The 22961-nt window shown below is 37.3% G+C and overlaps 3 protein-coding genes across 4 annotated transcripts; all 3 read left to right on the forward strand.

Annotated features, from left to right (window-relative positions):
• Positions 1 to 302: 302 nt before the first annotated feature.
• Positions 303 to 21564, forward strand: LOC121260895 (CASP-like protein 3A1). 2 transcript variants are annotated; one of them, XM_041162970.1, is made up of 4 exons: positions 303 to 344; positions 18293 to 18636; positions 19832 to 19967; positions 21072 to 21564. In XM_041162970.1, exons 1-4 carry the CDS (start codon positions 309 to 311, stop codon positions 21285 to 21287), a joined length of 732 nt encoding a protein of 243 aa, XP_041018904.1. In that variant the 5' UTR covers positions 303 to 308; the 3' UTR covers positions 21288 to 21564. The 2 variants fall into 2 exon arrangements, with proteins under 2 accessions (XP_041018904.1, XP_041018912.1); XM_041162978.1 differs by lacking the exon at positions 303 to 344 and having other exon boundaries at positions 18173 to 18636.
• On the forward strand, positions 7445 to 8253 carry LOC121261812. The gene is made up of 3 exons (XM_041164221.1): positions 7445 to 7610; positions 7702 to 7767; positions 7890 to 8253. Exons 1-3 carry the CDS (start codon positions 7536 to 7538, stop codon positions 8115 to 8117), a joined length of 369 nt encoding a protein of 122 aa, XP_041020155.1. The 5' UTR covers positions 7445 to 7535; the 3' UTR covers positions 8118 to 8253.
• On the forward strand, positions 9209 to 15356 carry LOC121260345 (nuclear pore complex protein NUP35). Its single transcript, XM_041162183.1, has 4 exons — positions 9209 to 9364; positions 10316 to 10912; positions 11941 to 12052; positions 14773 to 15356. The coding sequence occupies exons 2-4, from the start codon at positions 10341 to 10343 to the stop codon at positions 15082 to 15084; spliced, it is 996 nt and encodes a 331-aa protein (XP_041018117.1). The 5' UTR covers positions 9209 to 9364; positions 10316 to 10340; the 3' UTR covers positions 15085 to 15356.
• Positions 21565 to 22961: the final 1397 nt, after the last annotated feature.

Here is a 22961-nt window from a genome sequence, read left to right on the forward strand (position 1 = left end):
ACTTTGTGTGTATCTTAAATTATTATGCATACATATATATATATATATATATATATATATGGGTTCTTACTATTGGTTGCCTAGTTATTGCACGTACGTACGTGTTACCTGGCTGTGCAAATTCAAAGGAAATATATTCGAGTTTTGGGATATGAATAGGGAGGCATTTGGGTCATTTAACACCTTCCATGGGTCGTGTTGTACGACGTGGGTCTTTATCGGTAGGTAATGACACTATAGCTAGCAAGCAATATCTAATGGCGCTTTCATGGAAAAGTTGGGTGGAGGTCTTGGTCTTCTACCGTTTAATGATTTTGGAACAGCCAACACGGCGAGAGAGAGATGTGATCATGATCATGTGATCGAAATATTCTCAGAAAAATAAAGGAAATGTCATGTTATGTGATTAAAAAGCAAGGATATACTATTCACTTGACTGACTATATAAAACCCTTATTTTTTTATTATCCAAATATGATCTAATGGCAGTAATGATGTCATATTAATATAGCTAGCTAGGTTCAAGTTTTCATTGGAGAAGTAAATTTCACGTCATCCCTCGTATATCACTATAAGAAAAATGAATATTTATGATGAATTATTTGCGACGAGAATTATTATTTGCGATGAAAATATACTCATTTTGAGAGAAAATAGTTGGTCACAATTAAACAATTTTCTTATAGTACGTCGGTGTAAATTTTAGACGTACCATCTAAACAAGAAAAATACTAGTGGACATGTACGTACGTACTTCCTATATATGATTTCTTTCTTGGGGAGGGTGGGGGGGATAAGCAAGAATATTTGTGTCCCACTCCATGATCCCTTAAAGGTTCCAAACTCGAAGAAATTGCCAAAACGCGGGATTTAGACAACAGTGAGCCACTAGGCCATATATGCAGGTGAACATGACCAAGGAATATTTAAAGGTGATCATGCTCATTTGCACACCTAGCTATATGTATTTGGTATTGGAGATAAAAAAAATATGAGCTCAAAGGTATTGGATCGATATGCTTTCTTTTCCCCCAAAAGAGATAGCTAGGATACATTTATAACTTATATATAGCTTGGAAAAAGGCACATACCTTCGACGCTCCAGCTAGCCCCATGATCTGTGCCCTTCCTTTTCACGTGGCCCTGAAAGTTAATATAATTAGTACGTGGTTCAATAGCAGTAGGTGAATTTGCCCATCTGTCCAACTTATGATCTTTTATAGCTCAATTATATAAAGCTACTCGCCCGCCCCACCATTGTCGACGATGAGTACTAAAAACGGGACACCCAAAATATTTCAGCATTTTGACCTACTTGCATGCATGCATGGTTAAAAAGCCTATACAGAAACAAATCTAGGAGGTTTCCAGCTATTACAAATCTAGAAAATAATAGCATGCAGTAACACAAGCAGATCAACTATATATATATATATATATATGTTCTTGATCCATCCCGTGTGTGTGTGTATATATATATATATATATGTATGTATGTATATATGCTAAACTTAATTAGGTAGGCACATGGTCGCACATAGGCCAGTTGGGCTAGCATTTGATCATTAGCCCGATCCAGTTCATTGTTTTGTCTAATCTTCTTGACCTTTTATGCTTTGACTATTTTGAATCAGTTCCAACGACTACTGATCAATTTTAACCCTGGACAAAGATATCGATCATTGTTTGCATAAGGAAATATTTCCCTTTTTTTTGTGTAATAATGCGTGGTTTTGGGTGTGGAAAACTTTGATTTTTACAGAAAATATCATTTTCCATCTAAAAATGTTTAGGCACTAAGAGAAATTTCACAGCTTCCAAAAAAAAAAAAAAAAAAAAAATCTTCACCTCTTTCTAATTAGAATGAAAAAAAAAAAAAAAAATGAGAACCACTTCTATAAAAATCTTATTTGAAATATTGTTTCTACCGATCCCACCATTAATTTTGACAGATTAAAAAAACCATATAAAAAATTCCCTCCATCTTAAGTTTTCTGTTTTGCTATATATTAGCCCAATTTAGCATCAACTGCATGATATTAGATCATCATCCTGTTAAAGTTGATACTCTTTAAGGTGCGGTTTGGATGGTAGGTTGAAATGAAAATTGAAAGTTAAATAAAATATTATTTTTTAATATTATTATTATTTTAAAATTTAAAAAAATTAAACTGTTTATTATATTTTGTGTAAAAATTTAAAAAAATTATAATAAAAAAATAAGATAAGATAAAATATTTATTTAATTAAAAAAAAGCCCTAATTCAGACGAAGCTGCAGCCTGCTTTATAGAGAAAAAAATCAATAATTTTTGTAATCATTATGCATGAATCGGAGTACCATACATAAATCTCCTTCCAAAGGTCGCGACCTGGGCCAAGCTTGGAGATTGGGATATTTAAAACTGTCCTAACTAAATAGCCCATTTTATGCAGCCTGCCAGCCCACTGGGCTAAGCATGGAGATGAAATTGTTTATAATTTATACTCCCATGCAAGTCCTTGCTAATTCTTTCTATTTTTGTCTATTTCATTATTGTTTTTTGGGGGTAGTGGGGGTATGTTTATTGTAGGGGTGTGCAAAATTTCAAAAATTTTTTACTCCGTCCGACCTCCGCTCCGACGCCGACTTCGACGGAGTCGGAGTTGTCGGAATTCGGAGTAGCTCCGAATAGTCATTCGGAGTCGGAGTCGGAGTCGGAGTCGGAGCTCCTTGTAGCTCCGACTCCGACTCCAAATTTTTTTTTAAACCCAGCTGTAAAACAACGACGTTTTACAGCTGGGTTTAAAAAAAAAATATTGAACGACACTGTTCCACTTAATATGGAACGGCGTTGTTTCATATGAAGGAAGACATACGTTCCCCCCTTCTTCTTCCTTTCTCAGTTCTTCTTCTTCCTTCTCCCTTCTCTCTCGCGTCTCCCGTCCCAGTGACTGAACCATCCCTTCTCTCTCGCGTCTTCCGTCCCAGTGCCAGCGTGCCGCCGTTCGTCGTTGCTCCTCTGTGCCACCGTTCCTCGTTGCTCCTCTGTTCAGCTTCCACCTACGGTGAGCCCTAAATTTAATTCAAGCACGTCTCTTATGAATTGGAGCCAGCAGTTGTGATTCTTGTGAATTGGTTGTATTGAATATTCAATATAGTCCTAACACGGCGCTCAAAATCCTGAATTTTACATTGTATTGCAGACTTGCGCTCAAGCGAGGTGTCGAGCGCAAGTCGAGCGCACGTTGTATTGAACATTGGCTCGAGCGATATGTCGAGCGGAAGTCGAGCGAACTTTTCTGGATGGATTCTGCTCGAGCGCCATGTCGAGCGCACGTCGAGCGAACTTCTCTAGATGGATTCTGCTCGAGCGTCACGTCGAGCGAACCTCTCTGGATGGGTTCTGCTCGAGCGAACGTCGAGCGCACGTCGAGCGAACCTCTCTGAATGGGTTCCGCTGAGTCGAGCACACGTCAACCGAACCTCGATGTAATAATACATCGATACAATAATATATTATGATACAATAGTACATGTCCTATTATATAATACAATAGCCTAGTTTATTTTTAAATTAATTTTTTGCTTCTAATTTAATTTTTTCAGCTCCATTGATTGTGATATGGATCCTAGATATAGTGGAGATGATCATCCACAAGGGGATGTGGCGGATGCCAATGCTACAACTCCTACACTGGTGGGTACTTCCACCCCTAGAGCCACATCTAGGGTAGCTACATCTAGAGCAGCTACATCTTGTGCGAGTAGTCGACTCCCACTCCCAGTTGATATAGAGGATGAGGATATGTTCAACGAAGAGGAGGAGATGCCCATTGAGCAAGATCAACCACCACGACCTTCTAAAAAGAGGTCGTGGACATGGGAGCATTTCACCAAAATTTCTGGTGAAATTGCGAACCCAGTAGCAAGATGCCATTACTGTGGATCACTTTGTGGATGGCATTCGAAGAAGCAAGGTACCGGTGTGTTAATAGCACATCTAAATGGTTGTCAACGATATAAGATAGCGAAGGGATTGCAAGCCACTGATCAGACCAACCTCAGTTACCAAACTTCTACAGCCACTGATGGTACACAGACTAAGAAATTGGTCATCCCTCAATACAGTGAGAAGATGTTGAAGGACATGCTTGCAGAGATGATAATTACTGATGAGATGCCATTTACCATAGTCGAGAAAAGAGGCTTTCGAAAGTTTTTAAATTTTGTTGAGCCACGATTTCCCATTCCATCACGGTATACAGTGATGCGAGATTGTATGAAGAGGCATGCGAAGGACAAGGAGGAGATGAGGAAGATGTTTATTACCACTAGCCAGAGAGTGTCTTTTACGACTGACACATGGACTTCTATACAGAATGTCTGCTACATGTGTATCACAGCACACTACATTGACAGTGAGTGGATTTTGCATAAAAAAATTATTGGTTTTAAAGAAATTGTGGATCATAAAGGTGCATCCATTGGGGCGAAGATGGATGATTGTTTAAAGGACTGGGGAATTCGAAAAGTGCTGTGTATTACAGTTGACAATACCAGTGCAAATGAAACAACAATTGATTGGTTTAAGCGGAGCACGACGGTGAGAGATGATGTCATTTGGGCCCACGAGTTTATTCACGTTCGATGCTGTGCTCATATCATTAACCTCATAGTTGTTGAGGGATTAAAAGAGGTTCATGATTCCATAACCTGAGTCCGCTACATTGTACGATATGTGAGGGGTTCCCCTCAAAGGCTTACTAAGTTTAAGGCAATAGCAGAAAATCTGAAGATTGAATGTTCTAGTATGCTGTACTTGGACGTTCCGACTCGATGAAATTCTACATACATGATGTTGGATGTGACACAGAAGTACCAAAAAGCATTCAAGCGGATGGAGGTCGAGGATGGGGGCCTGAGGTATGCTTTGTTGGAGCCAGCAGGACAGGGGCTCGGTGCGCCGGACGCACATGATTGGACCAGTGTGAGTTATTTTGTTGAATTTTTAAGAACTTTTTATGAGATAACCATGCGGCTATCTGGATCCAAATATACGACTGCAAACTCAGTTTTCAGCGAGCTCTCGGAGCTTCACTTCCAATTAGAAAATAGTTGTACTGACTCTGCTGGATTGTTATCTGCTATGGCTATGAGGATGAAGATCAAATATGATAAATATTGGGAGAATATTGAGAAGATAAATAGATTGCTATTTGTGGCTGTGATCCTTGACCCTCAAGTTAAGTTGGCCGTTCTAGAATTTTGGGTAAATTCCATCCTCGGGGCAGTGAAGGCTGCAGAGTTTATTAGATTGCTAAAAAGTGATCTTGATGACTTATATCATCACTACAGTACTAGTGCTCAGCCTTCATCCGCAGTTGGTAGCTCCTCACATTCGAGGCGGACAGGATTGACAGTTTCCTCAGGTGATACTGACCCATCTGTAGGGGTTAGAGGCAATCGTATTATACAACAGTATCATCAACTCATGTCAACAAGGAATATTATGCATTGTATATCTGAGGATGAACGATATTTTATGGAAGCTGTCGAGGCACCTAGTGATGTATTTCAGTTATTAACTTGGTGGAAAGTTAATTCCACAAAGTATCCAGTCCTTTCCTGTGTGGCCCGAGATGTGCTAGCCATTCCTGTCACTACGGTTGCCTCAGAGTCGGCATTTAGCACTGAAGGTCGCGTGTTGGATGCTTATCGGAGTTCATTGTGACCGCCAACCATGGAGGCTCTCGTTTGCACACATAATTGGATAAGTGAAACGCCTATTGGACTAGATACCGTTGGCGTTGATGCCGAGAGCTATAGGCTTGAATCGGGTAAGTTTATATGCTTTTAAATGATGATTTAATTATTTTTAATGTTTCTAACTTCTACTTTTTATGATTTTATAGATCTAATTGTGAACCCTAACATAATTACCGATGATTGAGAGTCTGGAACGGATGCTACTTGAGAGTTGAGATGGAGTTGAGAGAACCTCCTTTCTTGGTAAAAATCAAATTATTCTTTTACTGTATTTAATTTTTTATTATCAATTTTTTTCATCTATTGATTGCTACTTTTTATCTTCATTTCAGGCATGACCAATGAAACAAAAAGTATTTGAGTGAAATCTGTGTTTAATTTTTATATAGTTATATTTCAAGATTGAGTCATATTGTTATTACGTTATAAATGAGACTGTTATAACTTATGGCTACATGTTATTTACTTTTTAAACTATTTATATAGTTATATTTATGTAGTTATATCCCGAGCAAAGACGTGAGATAAGTACTCTTTATTCTATAATTTCTATTAGTATTTATCCATCCTCTCTCAAACGTTTAGAATTTATTATCCAACTGAAATTAATCGAATTATAGAAATTCGTACCATCATTCTTTTTTATAAAATTTTAAATTTGTGTAATTTTCAACTCATGAGTCATGAGCACTTTTAATGCTAAATTTCAGGCGGACATAAAACAAATTAAAGATATAATCAAAATTCAGTAACAAAATCAGAACAAATATTTAAATTATTGAAAACTCTTGAATAAACTAAATATTTGTAGATCGTTCACTTTTAAAAAAAATATATATGTTGCTCACTATCTGAAACGAAATTGAACAATAAAATTTAAATAATAATAAAAAAAGAACAAAATTTTCGAAATTGAGTTCGAAAATTTTGTTCGGAGTCGGAGCTCCGACCTCCGTTCGGAACTCCCTTCGAACTTCAGTCGGAGTTCCGATCGGAGGTCGGAGCTCCGACCTTCGTTTGGAGTTCCGATCGGAGTTCGGAGCTCTGACCTCCGATCGGAATCGGACTCCGACTACGTTCGGAGTCGGAATCGAAGGGAAAATTCGGCTCCGACTTTTGTCGGAGTTGGAGGTCGGAAATGACAACTCCGACTCCGTCGGAGTCGGAGCCCACCCCTAGTTTATTGCTTTATTTTCCACCTCAAACCCACCAATCAAACACCATAAATCGGATACATTTATATGTATATATTGTGGATTGTTTAAAGTTATGATGAATTCAATCAAATAGCCCTCAAGGTTGTTGTTTAGTTACATTTACAGCTAATAGAAAAGGCACTAATCCTCCACACGGGGCCAATTAAATCGAATAGATGTGAATGTTCCTACCCTGAAAGGGATTGAGACATCAATCGAAACCGATCGATCGAGGGAAATAATTATTGACCCCGTGAGGCGTGAACATGTATGTGCTAGCTTCAACAGTTTAAAGTTTGGAGTGACAATGAAATTTGTACAGAGATGATCTAGGCGCACGGGATGCGAATGTGATGGAGATCTTGCTTTGCTCTATAACCTCATATTTCTGCAGCTAAAAGTCAAGCTTAGTCCGTGATTTAACAGAAAGCAACGTACATCGTTGCCTCATGTTATGGCCCTATATATATGGACATGATGTCTGTCTGTGAAGTGAAGGCGCGCAGTACTGACTTCATCGTTTTTGGTGGTGATGGGCAGAACTTGCTACCCAATTTGTTTGATCAAAAGAGTTGGGTTTCTGTGCTGTAAATGGCGGCTAACATCTGTTGCTCCATTGAAATGGAGCCTAAGACCTTGAATCAAGGACAACTTAACCGTGCCAGGGTACGTAAATTACGTAGCTTTAATTTTCTGATCTCGTTTGTTATTTGAATTGTCTTTTGCAGGTTGATATTTTATTTTGTATGTAATGCAGGAAGTGGCTGCAGATGTTGTTCAGAAAATGGAACCAAATGAAGCTTCCATTGTATTCATTGATCAGGTGAGCTTTAAAGGTTGAAGGAACTACGACTTGTAAGAAAGCTAAATTCCATGCCACACACACACACACACACACACACACACTAACATTCTGCTCATAAAAATTGCCTGGCCTGTATGTAGGGATCATTATCGAGGCCATTGGTTCCAGGAAATGATATTGATGCAGATGATCAGAGAAAAGTATTGGAAGAGGGAAAGCAGCTACTGTACAAGCCTGTTGAGTGCGAGGAGATGAAGACGACTCACATTATGGGAAGACCTTGTCAATGCTCCTGCATGGCTACTATGGTTAGCGTAGAATCCCCGGATCAAGTGGGGCTCAGAGAACCGCTCTCAGCCCCATTTTAAAACTTGTTATGATATGATCATATAATGTTAATGGTGTTTGGTGTGTCCATCATTCTTATGTACAGTAATAAATCATGATGTAAGATACAGTACTACTACGTACGTACGTACTGCAATAAAACCATATTTCATTATAGGATGATATTTTTGCGCATGCTCATGAGGGGCAGGCACGAGATAATTATAAAGCCGGCCTGACCCTAGCCTAGCTCTGAGACATCTAGCTCTGATATTCTCTTAACTATACCAATATTATATATAAACGATCGATCAAGTGCATGCATCTGCGCAAGAAGAACCTCGACGACTCAAAATAGCAAATGAAATCGGAATGATAATAAACTCAGTACTGTCGACGTACGTAGTTCTTAATTTCTTGGCCATAAACGAATTAGTGACATATATATGGTTACTTATATAAAAATAAAAGAAAAGAGAGAAAAAAGAAATCATGAAGTACTCAAGCTAGCCAAGTACTCTCGATCCGTCACTAAAATATGAGGGTTCTAATTTTAAGTACAGACCTTTTTACGCACCATTGAAATAAAATATTTTAATAACAAAAAGTATTGATGTTTTAATTTTTTTTCTTTTAGTATGCCGACACACCAAACTTATCAGTAATAGAACTCAAAATTATTTCATCTACGTTATAAAATCCTTAAGATCATTAGTCTAATATGTCACGTCAATCTGTGAATTTTTTTTAGACTTGTCAAAACAAACTATAAGACACGAATCGTTAAAAGAAATATAACCCTAAGCTTTTTTTTTTTTTTTTAAACTAAAAAAAGACCAAAACGATCAATTTATATTTTGCGACTACATATATAATTTTAACTTTTGTGAAATATAATAGACGTGTGGAGGTCCTTATATTTTACTTTGGAAAATTAGTATTTATAAATATTTCAATCAGCGTGAGATTAACAAAAAAAATTACGAAATTACATTTTTTGTTCGGTTTAAATGGAAGGAAAAAACTTCATTTTGAGCAAAAAAGTAAGCTTAATGGTAGCGAAAGGCTGAGCTCATGACGACTAATGGAACGAGGGTATTTACGTCATCTCAGTCAAACTCTTAAGGATCCAACCGTCGTGAAGTTTTGAATTGGATTGAGGTTTAGGGTTTCGTTCCATTCAGAGCAGCTCTGTTCTCGAGCTGTTTTTGGGAGGGAAAACCCCCACACCCTCCACATTTCAAAAATCCTATTCGATTCTACCTAGCTCAATCCCAAATCCCTCCAGGTACTCTCTCCATCTCTCTCTAATTTATGTATGATTGCCGAGAAACGCAAGAAATGAAAAGAAACGTTGATAATTGTGATTTTCCATTTACTATTGGGTACCGAGGGAAAAGTCGTAGATGATTAATTTTAGTTATTGCGCCTGATGACGAGTTCTTGGCGTAGCGACTGAGTGGAGTATTTCTTAGGTTCTAGATTCTTTTCTTGTTTTTTATTTCTTTATTTTATTAGCTACCAGACCAAGGGATTGTTTAAAATTTTCTATTGAATTAAATTCCGCAGTGCAATTTCTGTCCATTGTTGAGGAATTTTAGCTTGAAGGAGCTAGATTTTCGCAGCTAATTCTTAGTTACTTTCACGCTATGTTAATGTTTATTTTGATATGCTTGGTGTATATCGTACTTGCTTCGCTTGCTGAGAAAATGAAATAAGTTAGATGATAATTGTAATTTTGGTAGATGTACTTAGATTGTTCTCTGCCACTTCATGCAAAGTAAATGAATCATTTTTTTTTTTATAGGTCAAAACAAATGGATCAATTACCTAGGAATGTTGGCGTATTTAAATCCTGGAGCGACGCTTTCTCTTAGTTTTCAATGAATTTTAGTTTTCTAAGCTGGATTTATTTAGCTGATCTTGACCTCTTTTAATAATCTTCACTTCATCCTTGTTCAAATCAAAATATGTTTCATTGCCGAGAAAATTTATAAATGAAAATACAAACTGACTTTTTTAATAGTATCATTTTTCCGTGTGAGGAACAACCTCGTTATTCGTCTTATAAAAAAAAAAACAACCTCATAATTCTTTAATTTTTATCTATTTGGACCTGAGGAATGATCTACGCCTCTGAATTGTGGCAAAAACCTTATTTTACACTACTCGAGTATGTTCCTTTTTGTCATTTCATGGAAACTGGACAGTGGGTAATTAGCTCGATATTGGTTTGCAGATACTGCATTTCAGATTTTAAAATTATGAACACCACAGTACAGAGAACGCCCAGATCCGGGAGACAGTCATTATTTTTCCAGGATTTGGCATCTCCCATTTCTGCCAGGAAAGGAAAATTTTCAAGTCCAGGCCAAGCAGCTGCAGTATCTGCTCTATGGCGTGAGAATTTCGCAGGGACAGATCTTCCACCTCCTCCTGTTTATACCTTGGAAGACCGCTCAGACTTTTCCCCTGAATCTGGGATTCTAGATTACCCAATGTCTCCAGAAGTCAAATCAGACCCCAGAACTCCACTCCAGAGTTCTGGTCAGAGCTTCCCAACACTGGGGAAAAACAAATCAGAGACAAGCACTTCCTATGCCCTAATGGGTCCACAGCAAAACCAACAGGGTTCTGCAGGTTTTAATTGGTGGTCACCTGCAAAGAGCGGTAGTGAGCAAGATGAGAAAGGAAAGGGCTCGCCTGTTGAGGGTGTGGTTCAGCCTGGTGCTTTGATCACACTTCCACCTCCAAGAGAGGTTGCAAGACCAGAGATGCAGAGGAATTCCGTGCCTGTAGGGAACCTCAACGAGGAGGAATGGGTTACCATTTATGGGTATTGTTTTAACCTTAGTTTTCTTTTTCTAATGATTTTACCTATATAGTTTTTGGCTTTAATCTCTCTTCATCCAAAATGATAATAACTAATAAGAACAAAAAAAATATCTCAACATCCCCTATTTTTCTTATTAATAAGGTTCTTACGTACTGATCACAGAAAAATATCTCCACATCCCTATTTATAGCTCTTTACGAAATGCTTTCAAAGGAAATAAGGTTTTGCAGTATTGAAAGTTTGGCCAAACCATCTTCATTTAATTGTGATTACTGAGTTAAGCGCTTGTGCCTGGTCAATAGAGTTTGGATGTTTATTCATAAAAAAAAATAGAGTTTGGTTATATGTTGTGTGATAATTACATAAGGAGATCCAATTATGTATCACAAACACTCAGTGGATGGTTCTCCACAAAATTATTTAAGTTATATGAGCTACTAAGTGAATTTTAATAGGAGGTGTTCTCTGCTTTATCTTAGACAGTCTTTTGCATGCTAGTGATCTTATATTAAATAGCCTTCATCTTGGAGTCACTTTGCTACTTGAATACTCAATGGAAATAGCATATCATTGCGGAAAAGGGTTCTTGGATCCCTATCCAAGGGAGAAAGCCAAGCAAAAACCTATGATGAACAAGCCATCTCAGATAAACCCTCTTGAATAGAATATAGCAGAAAAAATCCTTTTGTTTTTGTTGTATCATGTTTTCATGAGGTTATATGGCTTGTTAAATCTGATAATTAAAGCATCATTAGGGCTTCTATTTTCTGGAAACATAATAGACTAGTTTCAATGTTGAACCTCATGGTGTTTTCTACCTTTGAAGTATGAAAATTTATGGTCTGAAGCTTCTAGGTCTGCCTCTGTGCATCTTACTTGACTCTTAAACCCTTTGAAGCTTTATTTGTGATATTCCACTTGTTATCAACCATATAAGTACATGAAATGTGCTTATTTACTTCATTTTCTTGTAGGACTATGATTATTTTTTTCTCTTAATAAGTATACCATTTTCTTTTTCTTCCCAGGTTTTCCCCAGCTGACACTAATTTAGTATTGAGGGAGTTTGAAAAATGTGGTGTGATTTTGAAACATATTCCTGGTCCAAGAGATGCTAACTGGATGCACATTCTGTATCAGGTCTCTTTTCTTTCCTGTTGTTTCAAGTTTGATAAATATGGTTTTTTAGTCAACAGCAGCAATCTCTTAATTCCATCTTTTCTTAGGGCCTTTGATGTTAGTATTACTTTGTCAATTTGATATGGTATGTCTTTCCCTTAAACTGGGGGTTTGTACTTGGATTGTGCTCCTCACTCTCTTTAATAAAATGTGGTATCTTTACTTAATAGCAAATAGGAGATTGAAAAGCATGCTTATTGGTCCTATTGATAAGGAGCGGATGCAAATGGAACTTGAACTGAGAAGGCGAAAGACTGAAGAACTCCCTGATTTTCTCAAAGAAAAGCTGGCTTAACATAGCCAAATTCGTAGTTGTTCTCTCTTGAAACCTCTGTCTATGAAGGCATTGTCATTTATAAAAACTTTCCTGGTTTAGATGTGCTAAATGTGGAAAAACTGTTACCTATTCTCGTGTTCAATGCCAGCTTCTTGGTGGGTGCTTGCTCCAATGAATTATGCAAATGTCAGCAATGTGGAATAATGACCTCTTCTCTTCTCTGTATATGCTCATTTATTTTTTTGATCAGTAAAACAAAGACTTCATTGAGGATAAAAATAGGCATAGCCCTAGTACATGCGGCTGTTATATGCTCATTTATTGTAGGGTAGAAGTCATTGATTCTGTCTTCAATTGCATGCATTCCTACGAAAGCAGGATCATGTATGTAATGACTGTGTGATGTTAAAGCATGTCTTCGTGTACTCCTGATAGGTTGTTCTCATATCTTTTTTTTTTTTTATATAAGTAGGTTGTTCTCATATCTATAGTATTGAGATGAAATTGGATTGTGAGATTAAAAATAAGATATTATATGTGGAACTTGATATGGACAATTTAGTGTGTTGTTTGGTTTGCATTTTTTAAGTATTTTATTGCTAATAATAGCGAAGTAGCCTTGAAATTGACTGAAAAAAGTGCATTATGTTTACATGCTGAACAAAGAGTATTTTAAGTTGTCCATCTCTGCGACAATGATCTGACTGTTTGCTGGCCATTATTTATAAATCCTTCCCATTAGGCTATTAGGGCACTGAAGGCGCTTCTTTTTTGTTTCGAAGCAGCATCAAGTTTGAGAATTAATTTTGATAAATCAGAGTTAGTGCCTGTTGGAATGTCAGCATTTCTCGGCAATTGGCTAACACTCTTGGGTGTAAGGTCGCTTCTCTCCTTATGACATATTTGGGGTTACCATTAGGGGCTGTTTCTCGGGCTTTGTCTATTTGGAACACAGTTATTGAGAAAATAGTACGAAGATTGGCTGGGTGGAAGAGACTATATTTGTCGAAACGTGGCCGGGTGACTCTTATCAAGAGTACTCTTTCTAACTTACCAACTTACTTTCTATCTTTATTTCCAATTCTAGCTAGTGTGGCTGTGCGTATCGAAAAACTTTATCGGGTTTTCTTATGGAGTGGATATGAGATGAATTCAAGTTTCACCTAGTCAGTTGGGATAAAGTGTGCAGACCAATTCACTCTGGTGGGTTGGGGATAAAGAATTTGAGATCTCTTAATCGGGCATTGCTTGGGAAATGGCTTTGGAGATATAATTTGGAACCAGAAGCTCTATGGAAATTAGTGCTTGATTGCAAACATGGTAAGATTGGGGGGGGGGGGGGATTGGTGTACTAGAGAGGGGAATGGGCCCTATGGGGTGGGGGTTTGGAAGCACATACGACGTGGTTGGGGGGTGTTTTCTCGACATACTAAATTTTTGGTGGGGGATGGCACTCGTATAAAATTTTGGAGAGATATTTGGTGTGGGGAGGAGGCGGCTTCAGTGGCGGATCTCATGGTTCGTTTAGGGTATCAACTCCATTGGAATGTCTCCTTTAGTAGAGTAGCACAAGATTGAGAACTAAACAGTTTTGAGGTATTTTTCAGTCGAGTGTACTCTTCGAGGATGTCTGGATTGCGAGAAGATAAGCTGTGGTGGAATCCGGTAGGTAAGGGTGTTTTTTCGGTTAGCTCCTACTATAAGTCCCTTGCTATGCTTCCAAACACGCATTTTCCTTGGAGAGGATTGTGGAGGAATAAGGCATCTCCAAAAGCACTTTTTTTCACTTGGACAACGGCTCTGGGTAAGATTCTGACCACTGATAATCTGCAGAAGCGCCGGGTTATTATTCCAGAATGGTGTTGTATGTGCAAGAAAGCTGGCGAGACAGTGGATCATCTTCTGCTACATTGTGAGACAGCTAGAGCACTGTGGAGCGATGCGTTCATTCGAATAGGGTTAAATTGGGTGATGCCTGCTACAGTGGTAGAGTTATTGGCTAGCTGGGTAATGCCGGCTGGTGCTCCACAAATCAAAGTTGTGTGAAAGATGGTTCTTATTTGTATTATGTGGTGTATATGGCAGGAGCATAATGAGCGGACATTTGAAGATAAGGAGCGGACATTAGAGGATCTTAGAATTTTATTTTTTCACACCTTACTTCTTGGGGCTATTGCTGTAGATTTTAATGGCCTAAATGTACATGATTTTCTTTCTCCTGCTTTAGCAACTAGATAGGTTTTATCTCTTGTATACCAGCTTGTGTACCTGGGCTTTGTCTATTCTTATTTATACTACCGTTTACTTATATATAAAAAAAAATGTAAGCTCATTCCTATCCTTTTTCTCTGGTGCTTGGAGTTTGGACAAAGATTTACTGATTTGGTTGCTTTTGTTGGTGCAGAATCGATTTGATGCTCAGAAGGCTCTCATCAAGAATGGCATGCAAATCAATGGGGTACTAATTGTAGGCGTCAAGACATTGGATCCAATGCAACGCCGGGCTTTGGATGAAAGGCTAAGCAATCAGGGATTCATGACTTTACCACCACCTCCACCATCTGCAAAATCCTCAGACTTGAACACGTTGAGGTCCCCTACTCGTCCCTACTATCTTCAAAATGGCAATACCAGTGCGCCAAAGTCGGGAGGGGCCATTGCTTCCCCAACAAAATCTTTGGTGTCCAAAATCATGGATTTGATGTTTGGAGTTTAGGCCAGCCAAGTGGCTTTGTGCCGTTTAGATATAAGCAAATATGCAACAACACAGGCAATTTGAAATACGAGAGTTTTTGCACTTGTAAGCTTGAAGCAGGTTTTTTTCCCTCTCTTTTCCTCCCAGCGAGATACGTTTGGTCTTTTTGTTAAAAATCGTGATAATTGAATGTACCATTCACTTCGTGGTGGATATGTGTCAGTATGTAACATTCACCATTTTCTGATGTTAAAACACAGATGCGTTAGCATATGAACATTTGAGTTCTAATATTTGTTTGTTTATCTATTTTCATGATTATATTTTTCAGTTCATGTACCATCATTGTTGTAATTTGTACCGGTTAACATCCGACACTGGTATGCTTGTATTTTCCAGTTACGGAAGTAGACAAGCAGTGGCCTTTAAATTATATGTTTCTCCAATAAATTTGCTAATGGAACATTATCTTTTCGTGGACTTTAAAAAGTTAGATATCAACTTGGGGGAAGAAAAAGGAAAGCTCAAATGACAATCAAATATGTCGCCATTACAAATCAAAGGCAATGTATGTCGCCATTACAAGTCTAACCAGCTTGTCGACAAAGTTTTGTTTGTTTGTTTTTGTTGGAAAACAAAAAAAGAAAGAAGAAGCTTTGTTGTAACTTTTTCATAAGCACATTGTTTTCAATTCATCTCAACTCATTACCAAACTTTTTCATAAGCACATTACCAAACTCACCTCAATTCATCATTACAACTTTTTCAAATCCTAACATAAAATATAATAAACAATTCAATTTTTTCAAATTTTAAAATAATAATAATATTAAAAAATAATATTTTAACAATATTTTATCATTACAACTCAACTCAACTCAACTCACTTCAACATCCAAACACACTCTTAAATTAGACGTTGGTGACGCGCTATATAAATAAATAAACCTTCGAATTCACAAACTCGTTTAAAGAAAGAGTTTTGTTATGTTCAAGCAAATTTGCATATTAATTTACGTATTAATATTATTGTCTTCATATTCTAAATTTAAATTAGTATTATTTTTAATAAAATTTAATTTTTGACCAATCATATTGAATGAGTGTGTGTATTAATGCATATAATCACTTATAATTAAATTTTTTCTTAAAAAAATTTTGTTATATACAAATAATTTTACGTATTAATTTGTATATTAATGTTACGAATATATACACAAAGACTCAGGATTCCTGAGGGGCGCAGGTGACCTCCTCCAATTGAGAGGAGAAGTTGTGTCCCTCGAACATAGGCTTTAAAATGCTACATGTGATGTCTACGACGCGGGCATTAATGAAGTAATGATCAAAATATGGAGACTGGCCACATACGCGGTTGATCAGTAATTGGTTTGTACTTTTGTCACCTTCGGTAATTGCGACTCAATTTTCTTTCTGAAGCTGCCCACTGCTGTCTCTGACGTGTGCCTCCATGTAACGATAAAACAGCAATGGGGTTCATTACCTAGAATTCAGGTGTTGTATCTACTGAATCCATGCACGAGGCATCTTGTGTCAGATACGTAGTCTCAGCTTCATACTTATGATCAATAGCATCCCAGGAAAAATAGTATCAGATACAAGCTCTCCGAGAGTGTGAACTCGGGATAAACTTCTTACAAAAAAGTAAAGAACTATTTTTCAATGAGGTTAATGGATTTCATTTTCTTACAAAAAGCGGGGTTAGTGGATTTCATTTTCTTTTTTCAATGGGCTTGTTCAGATCATTTTCTTAGTGGAATAATGGAAATAACGCAATGCCACACTCAAATGGATGGTATACTTAAGAACAATTCAAATAATCTGCAAGCATATGGTTGAAGCTAAATGGAAGGCAAATGTTGTTATTTGTAAGCGGATTGGAAAAGAGTAATGTTATTGACAGTGTGCAAATCTCGTATAATTACTTTAAAAAAGAGTAAAATTTACTATTAAAAAATTAAATTTTTTTTTCATGTAAATCATGTATTTACTTACCTTATTTTTTAAGAATAAGTATAAATAGAAACTATTGTTAGGAGCATCATTTTGCACACATGATGTGGCATCATCTAGGTCACACATCTTTCAAATTTAAAATAAAAAATTAAAAAATTAAAAATAATCATGTAATGAATGTAAAGTATGCACTATTATAATAACTTTTTTACAGTATTACTCATTTTTTAAAAAGATTACGTAATATTTACGTATTATAAAATTATAAATATCATTTAAAAATAAAGAGTATTTAATTACTGGGGTGATCGAGTACTCTCACAAAGTCAGTCGCATGGGGTACAGAGCAATATAAAATTCCAAGAAAAATGTGATAGAACTGAAAGCAAACCAAACAAAGCATCATTTCCATGGTACTGTTCAATCACGAGCTCTCTTCATTACGTTCCTCCACCTAGTTACTTCTGATCTCCAGTACGCTTCTCACGCACCCCTCCCTAGTCCAAACCCCACCCTCACCTTCAAGCTAATATAATATTTGATAGTTTTGACCATACGGTTCAAATTATTTATCTTTTGCAGTTAATGCCTCTTCATTTTTTTAAATATTACAATTTAGAGGGCTTAATTCTCGTTGTTTTCTTTTTTAGGACAAGAAGTTTCGTATGAAATAATAAGAGCTACGTACCAATCGCGAGTTCAAATCATGCGGAAATATCTAATGAATCGTGGGGACAAGCACTTTTAATTGCTTGTAGATTTATATTATATATATAGTTAGTTCTACAGTGAAAACTCATGCACATAGAGCGCATACAGCTCGGTAGAAGACAAGTCCTCTAATGTGACAATTACTGCAGTACGTATTTTTCTTAATTTCATTTCGCATCTCATGAGCTCGACGCGGTCGACATACCATGATTTCCTATTGTCTCTTTTGTCTTCCTCTTAAGGTTAAGTTTGAGTTTAATAATGTTCAGAAAAAGACAAGAAGCAGTAATATGGTTGGTTCCATGTCACGATGGACACCAAATTACAGTAGTTTCACGTATAAATGACGGTGCGAGGTAAGAGCAATTTTTAATTTCAAACTTGTATGTATCAGTAATACGACATTGTAAATTTGTACGTACAATATATACGTTAAATTAGTATGAACCGGAGGTTAATTAACCGGAGGGAGCCGAGCCATCTCTCTTTAAAACTCCCCGAGCTAGCTTGGAGTACCCTCAGCGAAAACCTTTGAACTCAGAGAGAGAGAGAGAGAGAGAGATACGCCGCGCGCACACACACTGGGACAATGCTGAGTGACCGGAAGACGCCGGAGGCGGCGGTGCAGCTTGCGGAGGCGAAGGTTGCTGCGGCGGAGAATGGCTCCATGAGTGGGCCCCTCGTGGGGAGGAGGCCACCGGAAAGGAAAGTCTCGGTGGTTCGCCGGAGGTCTGACGTGGGTTACCTTATTCTCAGACTTCTGTGCGTGTTGACCTCGGTGGCAGCTCTATCGTTCATGGTCACGGCTATGGAGACCAGTACTGTCCTCATCTACGGCTTCAAACTCCCCGTTTACTCCAAGTGGTCTTTCTCCCACTCGTTCGAGTAAGCCTCCCGATTCAAATTACCTACATGCGCTTCTGGTCTTCTCGATGTTGTTGTTGTTGTTGTTGCATCGCCTTTGTTTGGTTGCTGAGAAACGTCGGAAATGGATTCTTGATGGACGAACTAGTTGAAGTAGTCACTGTTCTCTAAAAAAAAAAAAAAAAAAGTTGAAGTAGTCATTGTGGACTTCAGCTTTTCTTTTCCTGCCTCTTTCTGGTTGGGTCCCAACATGAATGATTCGAGTTATAGTATTTATTTTCTTTTCTTTTTTAAAAAGAAAAGAAAATTAATTATTATTATTATATTATTGTCATCATCGTTATAAAAATGAATCCTTTCATTTTGGGTTTTTCGGTAGACGCAGATTGAGTGATGGGTAGAGGCTTTTCTTTTTATTGTATCCCAAATGATTCGAGTATATATTTTCAAAATCTGACTTCATTTTGTGAAGTATAGTTCCACAGAGCATGGCAAGGTTCACCCAACAAGATTTTTTTCTCCTTCTTTCATATTCTTTTGTTACAATGTCCGCAATTTTGGTCTACCCACTCCACTAGGTTTTTCACTTTTCACCAAAAACTTGACCTGAGAAAGCGGGTCGTTGTCTTGGCTGGTTTGTCAGGTTGTGAGGATTCGGTTGAAAAACATGTTGACGTGGTTGCCCTTGTGTTCTTTGGCGCTTGTAATCATGTAACAACAAATTTTGGGAATTCTCTGTGGCATCTGAATGAACAGAACCAGACCCGTGAATGATTTTTTCCCCTTCTTCGTTTCCTACTCTTTCCCATCTTGTTTGTTTGTTTCTTCATAGATCACTTTAGGCTGGGTCTACTCGAGTGTAGTACGGGAGCTTTTGTGACTCTCCGTCAAACAAAACAATAACACTGGAGGAAGGTAATTTGACATGTAATTTTGCTGTCTGCATTAGGCCCTTTTGCTGTGCCTAAGGCCGAGTTTTAGACACCACAAGCCGTTGAATGGTAAGCTTAATTTGAGGTTGCGTATGAGTTTAATATGTTTCTCCTGTGCCGAATTAGGTATAATTCATCTAATAAGTGTGAATCTTGACGTGGGAAGTGTTTGAAAATCAGTTGTGCAGTTTAAAGTTGATATTGCGTCTGAAGGCACATTAATGAGCTTAAAGGTGTGATTTGTATGATAAAAAGTCGTTGAACTCTGAATTTGTGGTGGGCAGGTATCTAGTTGGGATTTCGGCTGCTGTTGCGGCTCACTCCTTGCTGCAGCTTCTCATTAGCGCATCAAGGCTGCTGAGGAAGACTCCAGTGATCCCCTCACGAAATCATGCATGGCTCATCTTTGCTGGGGATCAGGTAAATGTGATTCACCTTTTATGGATTTGCTAGTGGTCTCTCATGAACTAGCTAGCAGTTGCGAGAAATTACCTTCGAGTAAAACGCTGACATAGCTATAGTCTGAAACGTAAATGTACTGATTCTCGGCACGTGTTATATGCTGACACAGTTATATTGCATAAATCGTAAGTGAAGATTGAAGAGGTGTAGAAAAGCTCAAGGGGCCATATATCCTTTCCTTGTATGAGCAAAAAGTACACTTACAAAGTTGTTATTTTATTTTACTTGTTCTAACATTCTTGCAAGTGTCTATTTAACTGCTTTTAGAAATGATGTTTTATAAATCTCCTTTTGTTCCAATTGATAAAAATCATGTACTCGACTTGACCACTTGGATTGCAATAGGTTAGGTCATTAAGATTGTGATGTTGCCAGACGAATGAAGTATATATGTGCATTTTGATATCCAAATGTATCATAAGCCTATCCCTCACAGAGCCGCATGCATGGTGGAAAAGAAAATATTTTAAAAGAGCTGGATAGTTTCTTAGGAAGGCAGTTGATGCTTTCTGAGTAATTTTGAAGGATATACAATAGACAGATTCCTTTTAATCGATTCTCAGCAAAATGATGCTTTCTCAGTATCTTACCCATTAGATAGATCACGTTGGAGGATAGTTCATGATGTTCTCTCAGAGCACTGTCCTCTGCCAGCTTCAGAAAATATGATTGCATCCATGTTTAATATTATCTAGCATTTTGCTGTTTTTATGAAACTATTTTATGTTTTTACCTTGTATAAAGTGGAAATCCCAAAAAAAAAAAAAAAAAAAAAAAAAAAACGCATCATTGACCTGATTTGTATTCAAGGTTTTTTGGGATTATAATAGATCTCAGTATCAATTTTCTGGCTCTGCCTTTTATTTAAAGCTTCTTTACAAAGAAAATCGCATTCATGCCTCCCACTCTCCCAGAATTTTGGCTTCCATTTGGGCCATACTTCCTTGATACCTGTTTTACGTTTTTAAGAAAACCTGCAATTATTTACCGAAAAGAACAAAAATGGGTATAAACTTTAGGCTGGCTACTGTTTTGAAGTGCCTGATTACTTTCGGCTTGCAGGCATTTGCATATGCAATGATGAGTGCTGGGTCAGCTGCATCAGGGGTTACCAACTTGAATCGCACAGGAATCCGACATACAGCTCTACCAAACTTCTGTAAGCCTTTGCATAGCTTCTGTGACCATGTTGCCATCTCAATAGCCTTCACTTTCTTCAGCTGCATCTTGCTTGCCACTTCGGCTGTCCAGGGTGTGATTTGGCTGTCCAACAACTGAACTAAATCACCTCGCTTTTCCACATACTTTGATGTTTGTTATTATGCGTCCTCTATAAAGTATATGACTTCTAGGAAATAGTATCTGCATCCTTTGTTTTACTTCAAAATGAACAATGTTTTTGTATTTTGAAAACAACTGTAGTCGAGATCTAGCACTTGGTGCCCTTTGTAAGGAAGGAGATGCATGGCTTCTCGATGGTACTTGAGCCATGGGAATCAATGTGTACTAGTATTGATCATTTGATATGCAAACCCATCGAAAGGCTTTGTGCTAACGAAATTGGTATGGCAGGGGATGGATGACTCTTGTTTATGACAGCATTAATTTGTCTATTATAGGTTTGCAATTGTGAGATTTCAAAAGCATATCTAGATCTGACTCCAACCCAATGAAGTTTTGACTCCAAAAAAAGAAGAAATAATCAAATTAGTACTTTCCTTTCTTTTGGCTTAAAGGGGACAGAAAGGGGGATTTTCTTTTTTAGCATAGCGGCATATGAACGCAGCTACATTCATTCTCATTCTTGCAAAATGATTTCTAGCTACTTATTTCAAAACATTATCTGAGATAGAACCCATCGTCTTTGTCAAGCAATATATTTTACGGACATTTACAACCAAGAGAATACAATCAAATACAAAACGGCTTTCTTGATGGTATTGATCATATCTCATGCATGTTTTCACAATCGATTCTCAGGCTGCATCCACGATCATATCCTTCTCAAATAATTTTTTGTAGTTTTATTTCTTTTTTCTCTGCATGGTTTGCTTGACATGAAGCCAATTTTCACAAGTTCACACGACAAATCTCATGTCAATACAGTACTGGGCTGAACAGAATACCAAAAATCCTTAACAATTTTGGTCTTTAATTGCTACAATTATAGATGGGGCCTTTTTGTTTCCATGTGATCGTGTTACAACACTAAGAAGTGAGATAAGGATTACTTGGATTTCCATTAAATAAGTTCCCAATAATATTATATACCTTAATTTAAATGCATGCACAGCTCCTTAATTTACCTTTATGAGAAAGAAATGTGTATATTTCAATTAATGCTTGGTTATGCCTGATGTGAGTTCATTTCTATGCAGACTTTTACTTGCATTTATGAGAAACTATGAAAAGTTTAGGGGTGCTACCCGCATGGTGCAGGGTGGGGGGACCCTGCTCCGCACCATGCGGGGAAGGGGGCAAGGGGGAAAATGCCATCCGCCTTGCCTCCCGCCTAGGCCAACCAACCCATTGGATCTAAAAAATGATTTTTGCGTCCAAAAATATTTTTTTTGACCTAAATTCTAATATAATTTAAATTATAAATTAAAATTTATAAATATAAAAAGAACTTAAACTCATTAGAGTTATATTTTGGATTGTCTTGGCCTCCTAGGCTAACTTTTATATAGGAGATCAATGTAATACAATAATCATACTTAAGCAATGTGAGACTTAGTAGTAAGTCCCACATTGCTTAAATATGACTATTGTATTGCCTTGACCTCTTATATAAAGGTTGGTTTAGGAGATTGAAACAATACAATAACTTAAATACAATTTCAAATCTTTAATAAATTGTATATATAGTTATATACAATATATTTATTTATATATATATATAAATATAAAAAATATTTTTTTATATATGTGGAGCGGAGCGGGGCCCTACTG

The sequence above is a fragment of the Juglans microcarpa x Juglans regia genome, chromosome 1D, assembly GCF_004785595.1.
Source record: "Juglans microcarpa x Juglans regia isolate MS1-56 chromosome 1D, Jm3101_v1.0, whole genome shotgun sequence".
Lineage (NCBI taxonomy): Eukaryota > Viridiplantae > Streptophyta > Magnoliopsida > Fagales > Juglandaceae > Juglans > Juglans microcarpa x Juglans regia.

What these genes read in the sequence shown, in the direction of transcription:
- LOC121260895 (XM_041162970.1), top strand. Translation starts at nt 309, where the DNA reads ATGATTTTGGAACAGCCAACACGGCGAGAGAGAGAT. An exon ending in CAACACGGCGAGAGAGAGAT is followed by an intron (nt 345 to 18,292) that starts GTGATCATGATC and finishes CTTTGAACTCAG; the next exon opens with AGAGAGAGAGAGAGAGAGAG. An exon ending in TCTTTCTCCCACTCGTTCGA is followed by an intron (nt 18,637 to 19,831) that starts GTAAGCCTCCCG and finishes TGTGGTGGGCAG; the next exon opens with GTATCTAGTTGGGATTTCGG.
- LOC121261812 (XM_041164221.1), top strand. Translation starts at nt 7,536, where the DNA reads ATGGCGGCTAACATCTGTTGCTCCATTGAAATGGAGCCTAAGACCTTG. An exon ending in GACAACTTAACCGTGCCAGG is followed by an intron (nt 7,611 to 7,701) that starts GTACGTAAATTA and finishes TATGTAATGCAG; the next exon opens with GAAGTGGCTGCAGATGTTGT. An exon ending in CCATTGTATTCATTGATCAG is followed by an intron (nt 7,768 to 7,889) that starts GTGAGCTTTAAA and finishes GCCTGTATGTAG; the next exon opens with GGATCATTATCGAGGCCATT.
- LOC121260345 (XM_041162183.1), top strand. Translation starts at nt 10,341, where the DNA reads ATGAACACCACAGTACAGAGAACGCCCAGATCCGGGAGACAGTCATTA. An exon ending in GAATGGGTTACCATTTATGG is followed by an intron (nt 10,913 to 11,940) that starts GTATTGTTTTAA and finishes TTTTCTTCCCAG; the next exon opens with GTTTTCCCCAGCTGACACTA. An exon ending in GGATGCACATTCTGTATCAG is followed by an intron (nt 12,053 to 14,772) that starts GTCTCTTTTCTT and finishes TTGTTGGTGCAG; the next exon opens with AATCGATTTGATGCTCAGAA.